The 22,029-nt window shown below is 39.1% G+C and overlaps 1 protein-coding gene across 4 annotated transcripts in view; it reads left to right on the forward strand.

The window, feature by feature from the left end:
- The first annotated feature begins 5,076 nt into the window (after positions 1-5,076).
- Positions 5,077-22,029, forward strand: part of ehbp1 (EH domain binding protein 1) — a 161,762-nt gene continuing 144,809 nt past the window's right edge. For all 4 annotated transcript variants that reach the window (XM_063492101.1, XM_063492103.1, XM_063492102.1 and 1 more), the window contains exons 1-2: positions 5,077-5,450; positions 5,996-6,481. In XM_063492101.1, coding sequence (XP_063348171.1) covers positions 6,378-6,481 — 104 coding nt within the window. In that variant the 5' untranslated portion in view covers positions 5,077-5,450; positions 5,996-6,377. The remainder of the gene's footprint in view (positions 5,451-5,995; positions 6,482-22,029) is intronic.

The raw sequence follows: 22,029 nt of genomic DNA on the forward strand, positions 1-22,029 counted from the left end.
AGATACAGGCTGTGGTGAGAGGCAAAGCATGAGGAGCAAAACAAACATACAAATCAAGGGTCGTATAACCGCACAAGCAACAGTTTTCAATTTCAATAAATCTGGTTATAATTAATTACTTAGTGATCAGACTTCCTGCTGATATCTCACTTTAGTTTGGATTCATAATTTCCTCTGGCTATAATCTATAAACAGATTATATTTATGGCCAAATGGGGCAAATCTCAGTTGGGGGTATGCCGCTTTGCTCTCTCGCTCCTTCCCCTTGTGTTTTGGGCTGAGAAAAATGTATTTGCACATAAAACGATCCCGTGGTGCAGCATTAGAGATGCTATATTCATTAAAAAATGAAATAGTGTTCACTGTGTAATTTTGAGTATTTTTTCAAAACAATTAAGCGATTAAAATGGCATAAAATCGAAAATGAAAATCATTACTTGGCAACAGGGGAAGCAAATTAGCATTTCTTTGCTTTCAGGAAGACGTTAGGAGAAGGATGCTTGCCTCTGTCTCTCACTGTTGTCCCTTTCTTTCAGCAGGCCTGCCGTCCCCTGTGTTATTTATGAAATGAGGCCTTCGCTGACATGCGGGCAGACACACAAAGCGTCGTTTAGCACCAGGTCATTTGTCACATCAGAGCATTCCTTGGCACATGCAGGGAGGCTCCCTGTAATCTGTCAGAGTCAAATGTAAAGAGGCGACACAGAGCAGCAGGATCAGCAGACGCCCTGCTGTCAAATCGACTGTGACCCTAAACCCCACATTGTTCTCAGTTAGCAAATTCTTGTCTGAATGAAAGCTGAGCCAAAATACTGTTTTGCATCATGATGGGAAAAGACGTGAAGGCTTTAATGTCAAGATTACAGCAAAAGCAAAAGGTAAGCTCAATTTAAGATCACCAAACTAACAACAAAAATAGTATATTATTAGTTTGTTTTCCTATCTAATGACAAGGAGGAAGACAGAAGACAAGAAACATCAACCACAGCTGAAAAGGCAAAAGTAAAGTAAAGCAGGACATAAAAACAGAACAAAACACATGAGGGATCTGTTTTCTACTGAGTGAAGTGACCTGGAGGAATCTGCTGGTCTGTAGCAGGCTGAATCCTCCAAACACCCCGGAAAGGTGCAGTACATCTTTTATGACCTACTTTACCAGAGGATCCACTGAACCATCCTTTATGAAAGGAACAGAGATCAAATCATTCCACAGTTCAAAGTGACGCACTGTCTTACAAAAAAAAAAGCAGTTAATGTTGCGTTTTCTATTTCCTGCCATAACCTGCAGATATTTTTAAACGCACGGGTGAACTGTGAATGTTATGGTGCTCTGATAAAATCTGCTTCTCATGAGGCTGTTTGCCTTGTCTGAAGAACCAAGAGTAACACAAAAATTAAGAAATTAAGATCATGAACGCCATTAAAATGAAGGGTTAACTCTAACAAGTCAGTCTTTCTTTTTGTTTACAGACTTCTGTCTTTATTATGATTGTATTACAAAAACATTTTTTTAAGAAACCACCTTTACAATAGATGAAATTTCTACGTGGAAAAAAAAATTGTTTTACCTTTTTTTAACTGTAAAAAAATGGTAGTTATATAGCTAGTACTTAAGGGCCAACTTAAGCTTCCTTCAAGCTTGATCTCTTTTAGTTGTCCTAAGCGGGCTTTCTGATGATCACTGTTCCTCTGCTAATGTCACCTGTCTCTCTGTTAGATTTATTTGCTCTTATTCTTGTAGACTCATTCTGAGATAGTCCGTCCCCACCAAATTATTCACCTGCATGTCTGCCCTCCATTATCTTTTGCCTCCTGGAAAAATCTGGCCAGTCACTCCCATTTCAGACCAATTCAGTTCAAACATTAGACGCTTCAGAACTTACCAGCAACATGGATCAACCTCCTTCTCCTTTCTGACACAAGTTGTCTCCTGTGTTAAGACCCTGAATTCCCCAGTTGCTAATAAATAAACGTTTTAAACTGGACACTTAAGATTTAAGAAGGATGTTGTCGTTTCAGCACAGCAGGCATAATCCACTGTCATGTATTAAAGAGGCTAGAGTAAACAGAATCTGATTTTCTGCACACCATTCTGCCTTGACCTCAAGACATTTTCCATCAAATTCAGGTAAGTGAGTAGGAAAAATACAGAGAATATCACTAAAGAACATGATAGGCACACAGATAAAATAACTATAGGATGAACAGGAAACTAAAGAAAACCATTGGGACTGTGATGCTTTATAACATACTGCATCATAGCCTAATCCAGAGAGGCTTATATTTCCAAAATTGGAAAACAGTTGTTGTGCTCAGAGTTTTAAACAATCCTGCATATTATCATAAACAGGTATTTAGAGGTTGAGTAATGTGTTGTCACAGGAAAAATTATTTTTCAGGTTTTACGAGCTGAAAAATGAAGGTCCACTAAAAACTGCAGCATCATCGGCACTCAGCAAGAAGTTGTTGGTTTCAACGCAACCAGCTTGTTGGTGCCTTTCTGTTTGCATGTTTTCCTGTGTAAGTGTGGGTTCTCTCTGAGTAATCTGGCTTCCTTCCACAAACTGAACACAGGCATGCAGTTAGGTTCGTTGGTTAAGTGTAAGAAAATCAACTGTCTCTTTGATGCATATTTATCAATAAACTGTTTAACACAAATACAGTTACACTAGATTTTTATCTATTACCTATGGAGTCAAACTTTTACTATTCAACCAGCTCCAGAGAGAAAAATAGAAAAATAAAGAGCACCACCATCCCACATGTGTCTCATAACCCAGAGCAACATCTAAAAGGATAAGATATCAATTTCCTGTTATTATACCCATATCTTTTCTGAGATTTATTTAATCTGCCTCATATTGGATTTCCCTCAGCAGAGCTGGCCTCCTTCCTTCTGCTTCTCCTGCTCTGCATTTACAGGCCTGTGGTTAACAGGGGTGTGTGAAGCATGTGCAATGGTGTGTGTGTGTGTGTGTGTGTGTGTGTGTGTGTGTGTGTGTGTGTGTGTGTGTGTGTGTGTGTGTGTGTGTGTGTGTGTGTGTGTGTGTGTGTGTGTGTGTGTGTGTGGATGAGGGTTTATTGATTTCTGATGGGCAGTGGGTGTTTTATTTCCTCTTAACATGTGAAAGACAACTCCTCCTCCAGAAAATGGAGGTCTCATCTTCATTAGTACAAACCTGAGGGTGAAGCTCTGCTGTAGATCCAGGCTTTCAAGTAGGGATGTGTCCACAAGGGGAGGGGAAATACGACTGCTCCCTCTGGTGCTACCCACCACCACTGATGTTGGATGAGAACATTAATGGGATCTTTTTTGTACAATGTAGTACAAAGTAGTGTAGTTTCAATGTAGCTGCACCCTATTTATGTCTTTTTTAAGCTGATTTCTGTTTCTGCTCTGTTTGGTTTTTTTTTGGTATATTTTAGATACAAAAACTGTAATTTATCAACTAATATTGGCTCCCCCACTGAACTGAAAATCCTACATCATAACTTAACTTAAAAAATTCATTGTACTATATTATTCCAACAGAGCACTTTGCTCTCAGACTGCAGGCTTTTTTGTGGTTCCTAGAGTTTGGAAAAGTAGATGGGAGGCAGAGCCATCAGGCTCCTGTCCTGTGGAACCAGCTCCCAGTTTTTGTTCAGGATACTTCAGATTAGAAATAAAGCTTCCCAGCAGCATATAAGATACTAACCTGTTGCAACATTATCATGTTAATTATCATGATCCAGTAAAATATATGACTTTGCATAATGAGAACAGCCCCCCCCCCCCCCAAAAAAAGCTATTTTTATGTGTATAGCTGAAACCCACTAAAAAAGGAGGAATGTGTTACTGTATACTGCATTTAAATGCCACATCGTTTGGCAAACTGCAGATATTTGACTTGCCAGATGCTTGATGGTGACTTGAGGAGGTTTGGGGACAGCAGCAGCAAACCCTTATCTACCATCCTATGAAGGATTAAGCGATGTGTTTGATGGATGTAGGATTTAACAGGGGCGATAACAACAGCAACAACATCCTAGAAATGCCTCATGAATGAGTAAACAGGCACAAAAATGCCACCAATGGCTGATGTCTGGAGGCGTTTCTCCAGCCTTCAGTCATCCAAGCGGCAGAGCAAATGATGGAGAGGAGAGGATCAGTGAAGTTAGCCTGAACCAAGACAGGAAGTAGGGGCATCAACCTTCAAAATAAAACACACCTTGCGCAAAAACTTGATAAGCAAGTTCGAGGAATAGTTTATAATGATATCATCAAAATATTACTGAAGAAATATTGTGGGTATAACTGTATTTTTAGCCCTTATTCTATATTTTATTTTTTGTCTTGTTTTGATTTTATTTGTCTGTAATTTTCCTATCTTTTAAACTTATTTGTTTTGAATATATTTATTTCAATTTATTTTCAGTCAATACAGTTTAGAGGCAGGATTACAAAAGTTTACTCTTCGTCCTACTCCTTTTCCAGTATGTAAACTGATCGGTATAGTGTTGTTGATGGCAGTTCAGTATCCCTTTTCTTGTTTACCTGTTTACAATGCTCTTTTGTTACTTATGTGTGTTTTATTTTTCTTTTACATGTCTAAAATCAATCAAAAAGTTTAGTTTGAATTTTACGCACTATTAGTTTTAACCTTTTTAAATGCTCATATTGTAAGGGATACTTGTCGGGGGGGGGAGCGAATGATAATCAGATCGGCTTTTGCACTAAAAAATACTTACAGCCAAGTAAACACCCTAGTCTATTATCTTTCACTTTTTTAACTCTATCTTATTGTCTTATTTTATTTTACTTTTTATATACTACTACTACTACTACTACTACTAATAATAATAATAATAATAATAATAATAATAATAATAATAATAATGATGATAATGATAATGATAATAATAATATGTTTATTTATTCCTATTATAATTTAGTCTCCTTGGCTTGTAATAATGATTGATTAATAGATTAATTGAAGAGTTATCCTTGTTCTTTCAGTTATCCTGAAAATGCAGCTTCCTCTAACGGAAACCTTTTTGGACCTCGCCTAACTTTACGCACTTTTCAGATAAACAGATCAGTCAAAGTATCAGTAACTATCGGACTACTTAGCTGAGGGGATCCCTGCCAGGGATCGGTTCACTTTGCTTCAGTTTAGCCGCGGGACAGCCGTGAATAAACGCCGGTTTTTGAGTTCCGGGGGTTGCGCTTACCTGAGGAGCAGAGGGACAGGCAACGGTTTCCGCTCGTGCCATGTTGTGATGGCTAGCCGTGGTCGCTAGCAGGGCTAGCTAGCTGTATGACTGGTGTTGCTGCAACATAGAGAAAGCGGCAATTAGCCAGCAAGCAGGCTACACTCACTCGTCTGGTTTTTTTTTTTTTTGTTCTCTTTTTAAGACAGTTCGCCATCTCTGCTGATAACACATTATGCGCTGGGTGCTGCAGTAAGGTGAGTGTCACATAGCCTCAGGAGTTTCACATGTAAAGTCGTTAGCCTGGAAGCTGAATCATCCCGGTTAGCGGCGGACAGCGGCGCAGACTACTCCCTGGATTCCCGAGGAATTCCACTAATTTGTTCGTGTTTAAAACGTGTTTTAGCGGGGTCTCACTTTCAGGTGGTGCCTGTTGTTGCAGCTTTTGTTAACTGTGTGGTTGAAAGAGCTTGTTTTAGTCTGATGTCAGTGCTTGTCTTTCATTATTTCATTGCAGAAATTCAAATTTTATTATCAAACATGCTAGCAAATAGCCCCCCCCCCCGACACGCCGTGTTGGCAGCATTAAGTGCTGCTGCATTCTCATACATGAACAAAGTGCTCTGCAGATAAACTGTCTTGTTGTAACATCTGCAGAGCTTAAGCCAGTGATAACGGAGCAGCTGCTTTACGTAAATTGCATCTCTATAACGTTTAGTGGGTTTGTGACATAGTCAAAGATACTCCGGGCTTTTCTGTGTTTCTCTACCGACTGTGTCTTTTCCCCCCCTTTCTTTTGCAGGAAGGTCAGGAGATGGAAAAATGATATTTATACCCAGTGGATTACTCATCACGCCTTTCGAAATTGTGGAGTGCTTTTCTCCTTAGCATCATGCGTTTCTACAAATCAAGCCTAGTCTCCTGCTGCAGAGATTTCACCTCCTTACGTTTGGATTTATCCGCCAGTTTTTAAAGACGGTCCTTATCATCATCATCTTCGTCTTCTTAGTGTCGTTCTTGTTATTATTTTTTTTAAAGTGCTTCCGGTAAAACATTAACTATGTGTCTATGCGGGTTGGATATGCTCAGATAAACACAAGCGTGAAGTCGTGCGAAGGGAAGCCCAAAGAAGGAAGTCCAGGACGGGATAGGCACGCAGAAACTACCCCGCGTCCCAAAGAAACATGGCCTCGGTGTGGAAGAGACTGCAACGTGTGGGGAAGCATGCGTCTAAATTCCAGTTCGTGGCTTCCTATCAGGAACTAATGGTGGAATGCACTAAGAAATGGTGAGTTTTTAGCGACCACATTGCTGTCATTGAAGCCTAGTGAAAGGTGTGTGTATGTGTGTGTGTTTTGGAATGCCGAGCTTGTTCCTGGTGGCCATAATTCACACACACATACACTCACAGTCTCCTTGGTGTACAGGCATGTCTGTATGCAGGGAGGAGCCCGGCTGGCTTTTAAAATGTTTCTTTTTTTCTTGTGTATCGATGTGGATTTGGTGCAGTAGAGAGATTTCACTTCAACCAGATGTGCTGGCTTCACTCCCCTTCTCTTCCTCCACTCACTCCTCTGTTGATATTCTTGAGCAAACCACTAGCAGCTCTAGGGATGCTTTTGGGAATCTCAGCTTGACCTCCAAACTCACCATATATACAAATTATTAATATAACCAGTTAAGTCTCATTCACAGGAAAAATCTAATGGTTAATGTAAACAGTCACATAAATACAACTCAAGAACAGTCTAAGTTGATGAACTCCAGGCACACAACAAAAGGTTGTTTGTCAGATTAAGTTTACATGAAGTCACATTAATCAACAGGAGACTGCAGCCTTTAAAAGTGACCGTTTAAAAGTGACTTAAACTCTTGATTATGGTTTTTACGCATGTATGTAAAGAGATGAGAGGGAATCAGCCCAAGCAGAAAACCAAGCAAATAGCTAGGAAAGTCTGCAGACATACAGAGAACAGTGATGTACATGATTTCCACAGCGAGTGATAAAACATTTAGCTGCTTGTCAGAGGCATTATTAAGTAGCAGATCATTGTACTCTGATAAAGGTTAAGAAAAAAGTAGCAGAAATCAAGTGTTTACTCCCATTTGAGAGAGAAACAAGATGAGTTAAGATTTAGTCTGGACTCCAGTATTAGGTGTTTTAAATGCCAAGCTGTGATCTACACCATTTGAGTTTCAGCCCTTTGTGCCTTTTTTGCTTTTTAGGATGATGAGGTGCTTTTGCCACTAACAGATGCCAACGAGAAGTCGTTAATTACAGAGTTTCTTAAAATTAAATGCACTGCTTTTCCTTTTGTGAAGTTGCCAGCTTTACTGCACAGGAGTGAAAATAATTTTTGAACAGTAAAGATTTAAAATGATATTAATTGGTAGTGTAAATTTATAAATTTACATGTAAAGGCAATAGACATCTCATGCTATGTACCATCAATGTTCTTAATAGATCACTCATTACATGAGAAGAATCATTTAACCAGAAGTAATACTTTCTGTTGTGTGTCAGGTTTTAAAGGGTGCCTTTTGAGGCGTGTCTTTCACAAGTCTTGGCTTATAGGACTTGTTTTTTGTTTATACACTTAGATATGTACATTTTCACTTATGTGTAATCATACTGGCATCACCACAGAAAGAATGCTGGTTATTGAATTAATAATTAGACTGTTTTGCAGGAGGTCCTTGCCCTCCTGGCTTTAAAACCATACTAAGACATCCATACCCTTAAGTGACACGAATCTCATCCCTGCTTCTTTTAGTCAGATGTGAACGCTGTTAGAAATATGACAAAAATGATCTGCACACTCACATACTCTGCAATAGTAACATACATGCAGTGTTTTTAATCAGTTAATATTGTTTAGTTTTAGTTTAGCGACTCATCTTGTGGTTGTATGCCAGAAATATTTGAATTTATGAAAGAGGCGGACGAGCTGTGCTTTTAGATGTGGAGATGAAGTGGAGAGATAGGTAGATACGTGCTACAGTTATGCCTGCAGCTGTGTGCCCTGTAACGAGGGAAAAGCTTGGGCTTGTAAGGTAAAGATGTAGCCTGCAGACACAGATTCTCAAGTAGCGTGCCGTAGGCGTGACTAACACAGCCCCACAGAGCTTCGACCTGGGACAGATGTTAACGTGTTGGAGAAAGGAATGACAAAAATGTACCTCTCTTCCCAGAGCAAAGGGTGGGTGGGCTCAGCTCAGTGTCAGTAGTACACTTTGTTTTGCAGTCTTGAGAGGCGCTTTCATGTTATGAAATGCCAGAAATGTGTATACAGAGCCATTTGTTGTTATATAATACAGTTCCTTTCTATAGGTAATCAGCACTGCAGTGATTTATTGATCCTTAGAGATCAAGTGCTTTTGCATTTTGCTCAAAGCTGTTAAGATAAGTTGAGCCCAAATTCCTGTGTTACAGCAGTCAAAATTGTAGACACAATCTGTAACCAAACTGCTTAAACAGTTTTCAACCAGTTTCTTTCTTGTATTTGTATATAGGCATATGAAACGTTATTGTGTGTCAGATGCACCAGTTTTTGTCAAATTAGTGTGTCAGTCATTCTTATAGCTGTGGCCAGAAAAACCCTTTTAAATGTATCAGGTGAGCAGTCACATCAGGGTTGTAGTGGGGTGTTTCAATCACATTAGAAGCAGCCCCCAGAGCTCAAATGGTTCATAAAGTCCTAAAAAAAATACAAAATAAAAAACAAAGCCAAAAACCAACTGAACCAAAAAAAAGCCCATAGTTCTTTTTAATTTTCGTAATCAATAACAGGAAGAAAAAGGCTGAATGCTTACTTTGTGTCAGTACTCCTGCATGTGCCTGTATGTACACGTGTGGGTGATTTGTGCTTAGTGTGAAATATAAAAGCATTTCAAATATTCAAAGGCTCAGTAGAGTAATCTCTACGATCTTGATAACTGGACTTCAAATAGTCACTTCAAGGATGTGTTTTCCTTCATGTTGAACTCCTTTGCCTCAGGTTGCTTGCTGCTTCTTGTCACATGATCTTTGGTTGAGCTTGAATGATCTTCAAATTTTATCCAGAATACATGTTTTAACTGAAAGTTTGTACACATTTTTAATTGTGACAAGTTTTTATATAATTGAGTGTACTTCTATTGTCTGATTTATTTATTTATTTTTAAATTTCTGGGGTTTTTTTTTTGCAGTGTTTATAAACAAGTTTCTCTTTGAGTGGAGTTTAATTGCCTCAGGCATAAACCACATTTTTTGTTTATTAAAATATCAGTAAATACCAGTGATATGAACCAAAAAGCACATAGGAAGAATGTGGACGTGTGATATAGGGATGGTCCCCGTGAATAATTTATTAGTTGTCTAAGTCTTTATCCCTTGAAAGCCTAGGAGTAACCTTTGACTGTCTTTTCTGAACTGTGCGGTTTCTGTCATGTTTCAGGCCTGACTGAAATGACTAGGTTTGCATCAAAAGTTGATGAGGGTGGGGTCTGCCTATGCAGCTACCATTTTTGTTGCTGTTTTTATTCACACTGATTAGGGGTGGGCGGTATAAACGGTATACGATAGAAACGATATAAATTTGGCCAATGGTAGAGATTTTGACTATACCGCTCTACCGCGATAGCGCATGTTGATGGTGTCATCAAGCGGCGCCTGTTTTGGTCGTAAGTATTGCAGCGGCTGCAAACAATATCATCTGCAAATTATGCCGGGCGACAGTAATAGCAAAGAGACGAAGCACTTTTGGAATATGGGGAAAGCCAAAAACTGCGCTTGCTCCACTTCCGTACCATTGATTAATTAATGCTGAATTCTCTCGCAGCTGCTCTATTCCCATGTTGTTGCAGTATATTAATGACCAACTTCGTATTGTGGATGGATTATCTCAGTAGTTCTCCTGACTGAAGTTTGGTCCGTTTATAGCATCCTGCCATGCAATTGCATTTGTCCCTAACCACCAGAAACCCTCACGTTATCTTTTGAGTGGAAAAAAGTTAGCGTTCATCCTTCAGCTTCACTGTGCTAATGTTATGCTAACGTAGCTGTTTTGCTAGCAATCACATAGGACATCATTATATACCAGCTAGTCCAACTTCAGTAACCCTACAAACGTCACTGCTGTTTAGTTTTCTCTCTTCATTTATGTTGGAAGTGATAGCAGAGCTGTACGTTTTAATTTTTTCAGAAATCTCTCAGTCAGAACATGTTATATCATGTTTAGGTGGAAACTAGAACTAGCGAGTTAACTTCCTGCTAACTTCTAACTCAGTTCAATTTAATGAATTCTGTTTTCATGGATGCCTGGATGTTAAACTTAATTGTTACACCTGGTAAAGCAGCAACGCTTTAAAAATTCTTTCATTTTATTAAAAATGAAAGAATTTAGACAGTTTTTAACTCTCAGTGATGCTGCAGTGTTCGTTTGACTTTGGGACCTGAAGCAGACGGAGTTTTGGACCCAGATTACTCTGTGAGGCTCCTGACTAGGGCAGCCGTAATGCTCCGGCAATCCATCAAGCAGTGCGGCTTTGTAGCTTACCAAAGTCGTACTAAAACATTTTTTGACAGATTTCTACGCGCCGTGTACTACATAAAATCGGTTCGAGGTCAGTAAGCACAACCAGAATTCATACATAAGGCACACTGTCGATTTTTGAGAAAATTAAAGGATTTTAAGTGTGCCTTATAGTGTGTAAAATACGTTATACTAGAGCTGGGCGATATAAGATTTTTTCATATCACGATATCGTTTTCGCCTGAAATGAAAAAAACATATATATCACGATATAAGCCAAATAACTATATTTGTAAGATTTAAATGTGCCGTTGCTCACAAGTAAAATGTGAAATAATCTGCAGCTTGTTTTGATTTAAATATTTATTTCCCATAATAGGTTCAACAGGGTAGATGTACTTGAGGAACATGAGACTTCAGTTTCAGATAAATAAAGGCAAATATTGCAAACTACACAAAAGGCAGGCGCTAAAGCGTTTAAGTTTCAAAATAGAACAAACAAAACAAACTACTAAATTGTCAATTCCACTTAGAAACAAAATTTTAATTCTAAAAATAAATCTTAGTTCGTTTTACAGAAGAACAGACAAAATTGACTAACTTTTGTCAATATCAAATAAACTGAGAACTAAAAGGAAATTCTCAATCTCTCCTTGTTGTATAGCTTAGCTTTTCAAACAGTTTTAACAGTGACTTTAGTCTGACAAAAGCCGAATGACGAATTAGCGCTTTCAGTCAGAGATTGAGCATGCACCGGTTTATTGTATTTCCAGACTTGCTTTCGGCACAATTTACAGTGCGCGCTACTCTGTTTTTTGTCAGACTTGAAATAGCCGAAATACCTTCACACTACGGAACTTCTATGGCCCTTCCGTTCGATAAGCTCTCCGGGATTGGAACCATCATCGGTTTTTTCTTCGGTAACCTTTGCTCACGCTCTTGGTTGATTTTTCTCTAGTCGGCAAACTCATTTCCTTCATTACCTGGGCAGCCCGGCTGCAAAAACAAATACACATGTGCGCCTTGGCACTTGTGCTGTACGTAACAAGTCACGTGACGTGACGCTGCGGCTGTGATTGGTTTGGCTCTGCGCTACTTAATTTGGATTGGCTGGTTTTTTTCTTTTTTTTGTTTGTTTGTTTTTTTTAAGAGGACAAGAGAGATGAGGCCTATCGCAATAGTTTAATTTTTCTATCGAGAAAAAGTTATTTCGCAATACATATCGTTATCGTTCTATCGCCCAGCTCTACGTTATACAGAAGAAAAGAATATATCGCGATATATATCGTTACCGCACATGCTTCAAATTATACCGTGATATGGATTTTAGGCCATATCGCCCAGCCCTAACGCTGATTGATACTGAGGTGCCAAAACCCCAGTTAAACAAGTGGGAAAAAGAAAACTAAAAGTCAGGCAGCATTCAGAAATTTGTCAAAACTAAGTGTAATGTAATGGAGTTCCATTTAAAAATTGTATGTGTGTGTATATAGGAGCCATTTGAAAGAATTAATAGTCATAATATCATTTAAATGTGGTTGAAATGTACTTAAGGTCAGATTAGTTTGTGGAGTTCAGTCTCTGCTACCCAGATCTTGCAGTAGAATTCTTCTTAAATAGGTTGGAAAAACATTATTTACTTAAATCAACTCATATGCTTAAATTTTAGTGTCTTATGCACTAATTTCATGTACTATTATGTTTTCATATTTTGAGAATTGTGTAAGAGTTTAGGGCATCTGAGGATATTGATTCTCTTGTCACGTGTTTTTTATCATCCACTCAACTAGTCATGCTGATGTCTGCTTTTTTTTTTCCCCTCTATAAAGGCAGCAGGTGAGGTCACAGTCGGCTTAAAAACAGCTTTAGCTGCCTAAAGATATAATCTGTTTATTTGCACACTGAACATTTTATTATTTTTACTGGTTTACCCACCATCAGATGGGGGAAGGAAGTAAAGCCATAATGCCTCACCAGGCTACATTGACAGAAACAGTAATTTAACCTTTCATAACATGGGAGGAGTTCAAGTATTGCTGCCTTGAATTTTTATAAAGTTTATTGTCTGACTTTGATTATTTAGCATATTAGTTTGCATCCAGAGTAACATGTTAAAACGCAGAGAAGAGAAATATCTGTTTTCTGTGAAAGACAGATTTTTTGTGAGAGTCGGGGTACCTTCTTTCTTACTGTGGCTCCCAAATCCTGCAGATTTGCAAACTGTCAACTCTTACATGTAGTTTTAGTATTTGGTTCACAAATGCCTTCAATGAGTTATTCCTGATTGTTGGACAGGTGTTGTCTCCTTTCTTGCTGAAGGAGAATATGGAAAGTGAGCTTTTTAGGTACATTGAGAAAGGGATATAAATTCTAAATGTCTTCTGAAATCATGTTGGTAAGTTCTAAAGCATCAATCTATTACCTCCAAAAGTTGTTTCTGTTCATCTGGACTAGAGCAGGGCGATATGGCCAAAAATATATATCACGATATATATTTGAAAATTTGCGATAACGATATAACTAACGATATAATTTCTGCGAGACAAAATACAACTCCGCAACTTTACTAGCGCAAAAAACCCCCCCATCCATTTATTTTACTTAAACAAGCAGCTGTTTTTTTTTTTATGTGCATTAAAGCTATATAAACATTTAACAGTGCAAATGCAAATTCCTTGCTGAAAGTTTAACCAAAAGGCATTTCCAGTAGAAATGGGCTGACATATCCTGAGCATAACCATGTATAATATCCACTGAAGTTAAAAAGAGGTGCTTTGCAACATTAAACTGCAGTGCGCCAAATAAAAAAGTCAAATACGTATTTTTCGGACCATAAGGTGCACGGGATTATAAGGCACATTAAGCAAAACAAAGCAGTCAGATAAATCAAACTTTATTCAACTCATTCTTCTTGCTTCCTCCACTTCTGTACCATTGATTCATTAATGCTGTATTCTATCACAGCTGCTCTATTCCCATGTTGTTGCAGTATATTAATGACTAACCTCATATTGTGGATGGATTATCTCAGTTGTTCTCCTGACTGAAGTTTGGTCCGTTTACAGCATCCTGCCATGCGATTGCATTTGTCTCTAACTATCAGGAACCTTAACGTTAACTTTTATAAGTGGAAAAGTTAGTGTTCGTCCTCCAACTTCACTGTTTATGTTATGCTAACATAGCTGTGTCGCTAGCGATCACGTAGGACATCATTATATACCAGGTAGCCCAACTTCAGTAACCCTACAAACGTCACTGCTGTTTAGTTTCCTGTCTTCATTTATGTTGGAAGTGATAGCAGAGCTGTACGTTTGAATTTTTTCAGAATTCTCTGTCAGAACATGCTATATCATGCTTAGGTAACTAGCGAAACTAGCGAGCTAACTTCCGCTAGCTTCCTGCTAACTTCTAACTCCGTTAAATGTAATAAATTATGTTTTCATGGATGCCTGGAAGTTAAACTTCATAGTTACACCTGGTAAAGCAGTAATGCTGATCGTTTTATTAAAGATGGAAGAATTTAGACAGTTTTTAACTCTCAGTGATGCTGCAGTGTTCGTTTGACCTGAAGCATACGGAGTTTAGGACCCAGATTACTCCCAGATTTAAGAGCATCTTAGTCCGACAAATACGGCAATAACGACGGCCCGCTTGCATGTTCTGCAAAAAAATGTGCTTTGTCGTGTATCTGACGGACAAACACCAAACCAGTTCCACATCACTGAAGTTGCACCATTTTTACAAACCAATTCTGGTTCATCTGTTTCACTCAACAATCGGCCATGTGCATATGAAAACAAAGGCACTGCGCATGCGCGTTTTACTCATATTCTATCGCGATATTTCATTTTGCTATCGTTGCCTAACATTATACCGGTATTACCGTGAACGGTATAATGTGGCCCAGCCCTACTCAGGACGTACCACAATTCACGGATCACATTAACTTGGTGGACCGACACATCAAATTCACCAGGGAGTAGTGCTGGGCGATATGGAAAAAATATTTATCACGATATGAATTCTTTTATATCACGATAATGATATATATCACGATATACCACCTGACCTGTGGTCATCTGGAAAGTATGCAGTCTGTAAACAGCGAGTGAAGAGGGTGCAGTCTTTGTTTTGAGTTACCGTAAAGCATGTCGCAAATCCGGGTGCACGTAAAGCAGCACCATGTCGCAAAACCATTTTCTCTTGCATAAAGTTAAGAGTATGTATAGTGAGAAGACAACACTAATATATTTGCCACAGGCTGTTTAACCCTTTAAGACCTACCATAGAACCAAGTCCGCCAGAGCTTATCTTTACAGTTTACATGCTGTAGTGCCATTTGTGGGAGCATTTCAAGTTGCTATACATCAATACAACCATTATAGCCCAAATTTTAATAATATGTATGCATTAAGTCCATAGTAACTACATAAATTGCAAAAAAGTGCAATAAACTACAAAAGAATTGAAAATCTTTTTTTTTTTTAATCTTTTTTTTACATATATTACCTAGTTAGAGGCTTATCCCTCAAAACTGTAAATACAAAAAAGTTGCACAAAATAGTTTCCAACCATGAGAAATTTATTTTGAGTGTCGTCATAGTTTTATTTTTGAGATACACTAATTTTTATATACTACAGGAAAAATGAAAATAAATATTATAATGCAAATTTGCAAAGAAAACAACATGGGCATCAAAATAAACTATTTCCAAGAGTGTAATTTGACTTCTAAGCATCCCAGAAACGATACAGAAAAGCATAAAGTCATACATGACTTTTAAAAACACCAACATAGGCTTTGAAGGTAAAAAACTAAATTTTCCGCGAAAATGACGTCACTTCCGGTTTCGGACGGGTAATGGCGGACATGCGATAGTTGCGCTGACTTATATTCCAACGTAGGAAGTGCTATGAACAGCTGATCGGATCGGCAAAGCGTGTTTCTGGAATATTATGTTTTTGTTGCTGGAAGTGTTTTTTATGCAATTTTTGCAAAGCTATATGTGGAAGGAAACCGTGACCTAGGACAAGCTAATGGAATAAGATGTAAGTACAACTCCCACGGTTTCATATGCAAAAAAAATTATTGCGCCACCTTACGTGGTTCCAGTTCTACAGGGATTTAAAAATAGTTAGGCAAAACGGAGTGTGCCTGCTCCGACCAGTTGTAAAGGGTTAATGATATATTTTATGTAATAATTTATAAAATTAGGGTTAGAAACGATAGAAGACAAATGGCACGATAGACACTTTTCTATCGTCCACACGATATATATCGTCATATCGCCCAGCACTACCAGGGAGGATATGAAAAGTGGCAGGTTAGCCTTCTTAGACTGAGATTTCCATCAGTAATGGGGGACATCTAAAAGCTGACGTGTACCGTAAACCTACGCATACGGATCAGTATTTAAGGTTTGACTCTCATCATCCACCGGAGCACAAACTGGGTGTCATTAGGACGCTACAACACAGAGCGAACACCATCCCCGCTGACACAGTGGCCAGGGAGGCAGAAGAACAGCACATCAAGAAGCTGGAAAGGCACCTAAAGAAAGCTCCAGCCGATCCAGGAGAGAAGGACAACCGCTGCCCAAGCGAAAACCTGTAGTGATCCCATATGTGTCAGGAGTATCGGAGCAGTTGAGACGCATTTTTTTTCTAAACACCAGGTCTCTGTGGCTTTCAAACCCCAAAACACGCTGCGCCAAAAATTGGTCCGCCCCAAGGATCGGGTCCCCCGACACAAACATAATAACATAGTGTACGCTGTTAAGTGCCAGGAGGATTGCCAGGATTTATACATCGGGGAAACCAAACAACCTCTGGCGAAGCGGATGGCACAACACAGAAGAGCTACCTCGTCAGGCCAGGACTCTGCAGTCTATTTACACCTACAGGCCAGTGGACACTCTTTCAAGGATGAGGATGTACACATCCTGGACAGGGAGGAACGCTGGTTTGAGCGCAGAGTCAAGGAGGCCATTTAAAGGGAAAGGGAAAGACCATCTCTGAATCGAGGAGGGGGCCTAAGGGTACATCTTTCGCCATCTTGCAGTGCTGTGATTACAGCCATTACCCAACTCTCTGTGAATGGTACTCATGGCCATTGATCAGTGGTCTTTGATCAGTGGGTTTTGGTCAGTGGTTGTTAATCAATGGTCATGAGAATTTGCATAATTAAGATTAAGGAACTGACCTCCCAGCCCATTGTTCCTTCAGTGGGCTGGTTTCATTCATTATGCAAATGTACTGTTTATAAGATTGGGGAAACCTGCAGTCAACTGAGACTGAAGAAGTCACTTGGATGAGTGACGAAACGTTTCTCCCACAAAACACTATGTCCAGATGAACAGAATCAACTTTTGGAGATTTACTTACCTGGATGATTGAGCATGCATCAAAATCAATCTATTACACAGCCCGAATTTGTCGTCCGCTTTTGTCAGTTGAATTGGTGATACAGCCTGTGAAAAAGCGTTCTATCTACCTGTTAAAACCAACCACATCAATCATTTTACACTTTTGGATTATTTCCTGCGTGGGAAAGTTTGCTGAACATTCATTTAATTTTTCATCATGCTAATGTAAGCGGTAATGTAATGGATAGAGTTTTCTTTCCTGTTGTTATATTTTTTTAAAAGTGATTTCGAGCCTTTATCTGTGCCCTTGTTGCTCTATCTGATTGATTTCTGCAGCTCAGGAAGTTAGAACATCACTCACACAGCCGTTTCAGACTGCAGGATCAATGCTGACGAACCATTTAAAATTTAATGAATACACTGTTTTTGTTTGCCAGGGAAATGAGACACCATTCAGTCTTGCAGCAAGACTGTTCTGTCTTTGGATGAAATATTTACATTAGTATCGGTTGCTTTTCATTCAAAGCAGGTAATTATGATGCGTAATAAGTGGCAGGAAGTTTGTAACTTATAATTCTTTTACAGAATGTTTTTTAACATGTTTTTTTTGTGTGCTTTTGTCTGTGAATATTTATGAATGTAGATGTTTTGTGGCCTTTTGGAGGCTTATATGTGCTTGGGACATTTCTCTGACGGCTGATAATCTATAATTTTGGTAATCTCCTGGTGACAACATAGAGTAGCTTGGAGACTTTCACACGCTCACTGATCAGGTGATGTGACCTGGGTGGGTTAGGTCATTATTTGCCTTATACTATATTATAGGTTGTACAGTCTCTCTCACTTTCTCACAGTTAATCTCACATTAATTGAGTGTGACATTAATTTGCCCCTCTGTGTGCTTTTCTAAACCACTGAGATTAACAGCTTTTCTATCAGAAAACTTGGTATCATAATGGCTGTAAATTTAAGCTTTTAATCAGCCAGTTTGTGTTATTTCAGACCCTAAATATACGAAGTATTACCTGAATGAGTACAGTAGGTCTTGCAGACCCACACAGAAGATGTGGGAGTTGCACACTGCAATCAGCACAGAGACATTATTGATTACATGGTTGGTCTGTCTTGCTCATGCAAGCATGGCTAATCATCACTTCTTCCTTCACACCCACGTGACATAACAGGGAACGTTCAGTTCTGAGGAAGAAGCTTCATATCAATCAAAGACTGCACACATACCCTGAAGGCATACGTCCACACTTTTATAGGAATTTAGACATTTTGAACACACACAGACACTCTTATCAGGTAAACACAGAGACAAGTGGATTTTCCCATCTGCTTTGGGGAGACGAGGGGTCCTGCTGCAGATTCAAGCAGCAGAAGAATTTATCGTAGAAAGCACTTTATAGATGCTTTGTGTTTCTGGCTTTCAGTGGGCATTTGGTGGAGATGACTAGGCATGGCATGAATAGACAGTCAAGGCATGGCTGAACATGAGATACATTTATGTGACAGAAATCTTTGTTTTTTCTGGTTATTGTTGACAATTTTTTAAGCAGAAGTGATGGGTGTGTGCATAAATTCCCTGTTAACTTTATATCAGCCACTGGGCCGATTGCATTATATGCATTATATAGCTGGTTAACATCCATTGCTTGCTGTTTGACCCCTAGGGCACAAAATGCTCTACTTATAACTTTTTCTTCATTTCCTTGATGCAGCAGCGTAAAGTGTCTCATGAATGTCTGAATAGTGATAAAATGTTTTGCAGTTATCAAATTCAGTAATTCGGTGTCACTTAATTAGGCAGTAGAAACTGGTACAGCTTGACAGTTTGGTGTTTTTCAGGTAGGGCTTTGGATGACAAGATGAAGAAAGCATGTGGAGATTTTCAAACTGACTTTAACTGTGTGTTAGCCACAAACTCAAATACGTCATTTTATTTTTCTTGGCTAGTATTTGGTAGAACTTGGTATAGGGTAAAATTCAATCACTTTTAATAAGTGGATGGTCACAGGTTACAAAACTGGTTAAAGCAATAATGTTATTCCAGTGCTCAGGATTTTCCTTTGGTTCATGCTTTATTATAATAATTATTATTATACATTAATCAGGCTCTTATTGTTCGAATCAGTTTGTGGTAGAGGGCACTGAAAAGAAATTTAAATTTGAAGTGTCTTTCTAAGCATGAAATGCAGTGGAAGTGGTGTTCTTAACACAGTTATTATGTACTTGTGTGTTTTGAAATGCGTGAAGTGTAGAAATGAATTCCATGGTTGAAGCATCTGGCTGACAGTTGACTAATGGCCAACCTTTTCAGTGGAAATGACCAGCGTGCGTCAGGCTGTGACATGTTGTCTTCTGCTGAGCGTGTGTGCATTATGGCGAGCGTCCATCTCATTTCTCTGCCAGAGAAACCTCTTCTTGCCAACTTGTCTGACGTGGCTCTCCATTCTCTTTAAATCTGAAGGCCTTGACAGATTCCTGAGTATAACTTTGGCACCGGTAGAGGGTTTTTATTGCCAGGTTGTAGTAGAGAGCTGTCATTTCTCTTGTCCGGGAATTTTGGATGAAACCATAAAATCTGGATTGTCATTATGTTTGAGGTTTTGGGGAAAAGTAACTCTGACCCTGGATTGAATTTACTTAATTGCAAACATCTCCTTTGTTTTTGTTTCAGTTTTACAATCCATGCTTGTTTATTTAGAAACACACAAGTAAAATGTAAAATTATAGCAAATGTAAAGCAATTTTTATGTTTAGTGCTTGAGCTTTTTATTATTGAAGTTTATCTACTCTTTTTCTAATTCTGATTCTTCTATTTTCTTGCCCCAAGCTCACTGATGTCTTCTGGGTTAGCTTTCACAGTGAAATGACTGCTTTTCACTCCATTTATTCTTTCATCTCCCTCCTCTCCCGATTACTTCATCTTCCTTCGTCTGTCGCACCTCAGTTGGTTTTTTTTTCTGTTTTTTTTTTTGGGGGGGGGGGGGGGGGGGTGTGTGGCTTGCTTTGCAGTAGAATTCACCCAAGTGTTGTTGTTCTGTGCTGCAATCATGAGACAAAAACAGGGCATTTACACACTCCTCCTACACACACCAATAGACATGAAACATTGCAGGGTTGTGAAGTAGTCAATGGGGTGTAAAATGTGATGAAAACTGCTGGTGTGTTTGACTTCGCTGCTGTCAGCCAGAAAAAAACACACAGCCCTGAAGACTGCTCATCATTTATCAGCCTGCAGAGCACTGCTGCAGCATCTGCAGGCTGATTCATACCGTGTGTGTGTCTGGAACTGTACAGTTCGTACAGTTTTAAAACGCGCTTTTGGAAAATATAGTTGACGTAGGTGGAATTTAGGATCCCCTCTTGCAGTACAAAGTGTTTTTTTCCCCCTCTGGGTCTCTTTGAATGATTTGCTTCGTTGTCCAATCATAGCACCCTGTGGGGTTGCCAATGACCAATGGCATAACAGCCAGGGTGGTGCAGCAGAGGAGGTTAATGTGCAGTCAAACACACCAAACTCAATAGTCTGTGGGTAAAAGAGAAACACACCTATTGGAAGTTTGTCACCGTCAGCATAAAGCTACATTTACATTTTGACATGCAGTGGTGAATGATTTAGCTTTACCATAATTAGTTAACATAAGTGAATCGATGTCGGCTGAACAGTTTCAACAATATTGGGTCACAAGATTCATTTGGTGCACCTGGGGATCGAAGGCTGACCTGTGTGGTTGGATCCAACAGACAAGCTGTTGGAAAGCTGAAAGTGGCATCAGTGACAACGTGAGCATTAGAACTGGACCACGGAGCAATGGCAGAAGCTGGCTTGGTCTGATGGATCATGTTTTCTTTTGCATCACATGGATGGTCAGGGTTGTGTGTTTATGTGTCTGTCGCTTACCTCCGGAAAACCTGGCACGCGATGCTGGTGGAGGCATTGTGACGCTCTTGACAATGTTCTGTAGGGACACCTCGGGCCCTGCCATCCTGCCATGTGCATGTTACTTAGACATGTACCTAAGCATTGTTGCAGACCGTTTACACCCTCTCATGGAAACGGTATTCCCTGATGGCTGTGGCCTTTTTCAGTAGAATAATGGGCCCTGCCACAAAGCAAAATGATTCAGGAGTGGTTTGAGGAGCACAACAATGAGTTTGACGTGTTGACTTGGCCTCCAAATTCCCCAGCTCTCAATAAAAGGTGGAACAATGCAATATTAGGCAGGTGTTCATGATGTTATACCTGCTCAGTGTATGGCTACTTACTTTGGACATTTATTTAGATTTATGACCACTTTTCCAAATGCAGTCACATTAAGCTCTGATTAAAAAAATTAGTCCAGCATTCAGAAATGGCCTCCTGCACATAAATATCAAAGTGTGCAGAAATCCAGTCATAAATTCATGTGCACCCAAACATATCTTTTTTTTTTGTTACTGCGTGTTATATGTTGAGATACATTAAACTATACAGAGGCAAATTCAGTTTGTTATAAATCTCATAATAATGATAATATGAATTTAATGCTATATCGGGAAAATTTCATTTTCCGCCTGTTTAACTCTGACTGAAGCTTATATCCTGAAACCTATTAGAAAACATTACCATGCTGGGATCGGTTCAGCCCCCAGTGACCCTGCTTTGGATAAGTGGCTAAGAAAATGGGTGAATTAATGACTGTGCCATGAGAATAAAGGCATTTTATTTAAAGGGGGAGAGATGTGTTGGAGAGTTAACATTTTTAAGCTGCTGTTTGAATTATAATATGAGAGAAATTAAAACATAAGCAGTTTAATTTGCCAGCAAATTGTCTTAAAGACTTAAAATCTTCTCGTTTTTCCCTTTTCAGTTTGATTCATAGACAAAATAATTGATTACTCACAAATATCAGCGCTGTGACAGTCACCTGACTGCTTATCTATCATTAAATTTAGAAATGTATTCACCA

Source organism: Pelmatolapia mariae, linkage group LG13, assembly GCF_036321145.2.
Source record: "Pelmatolapia mariae isolate MD_Pm_ZW linkage group LG13, Pm_UMD_F_2, whole genome shotgun sequence".
NCBI classification, from domain to species: domain Eukaryota; kingdom Metazoa; phylum Chordata; class Actinopteri; order Cichliformes; family Cichlidae; genus Pelmatolapia; species Pelmatolapia mariae.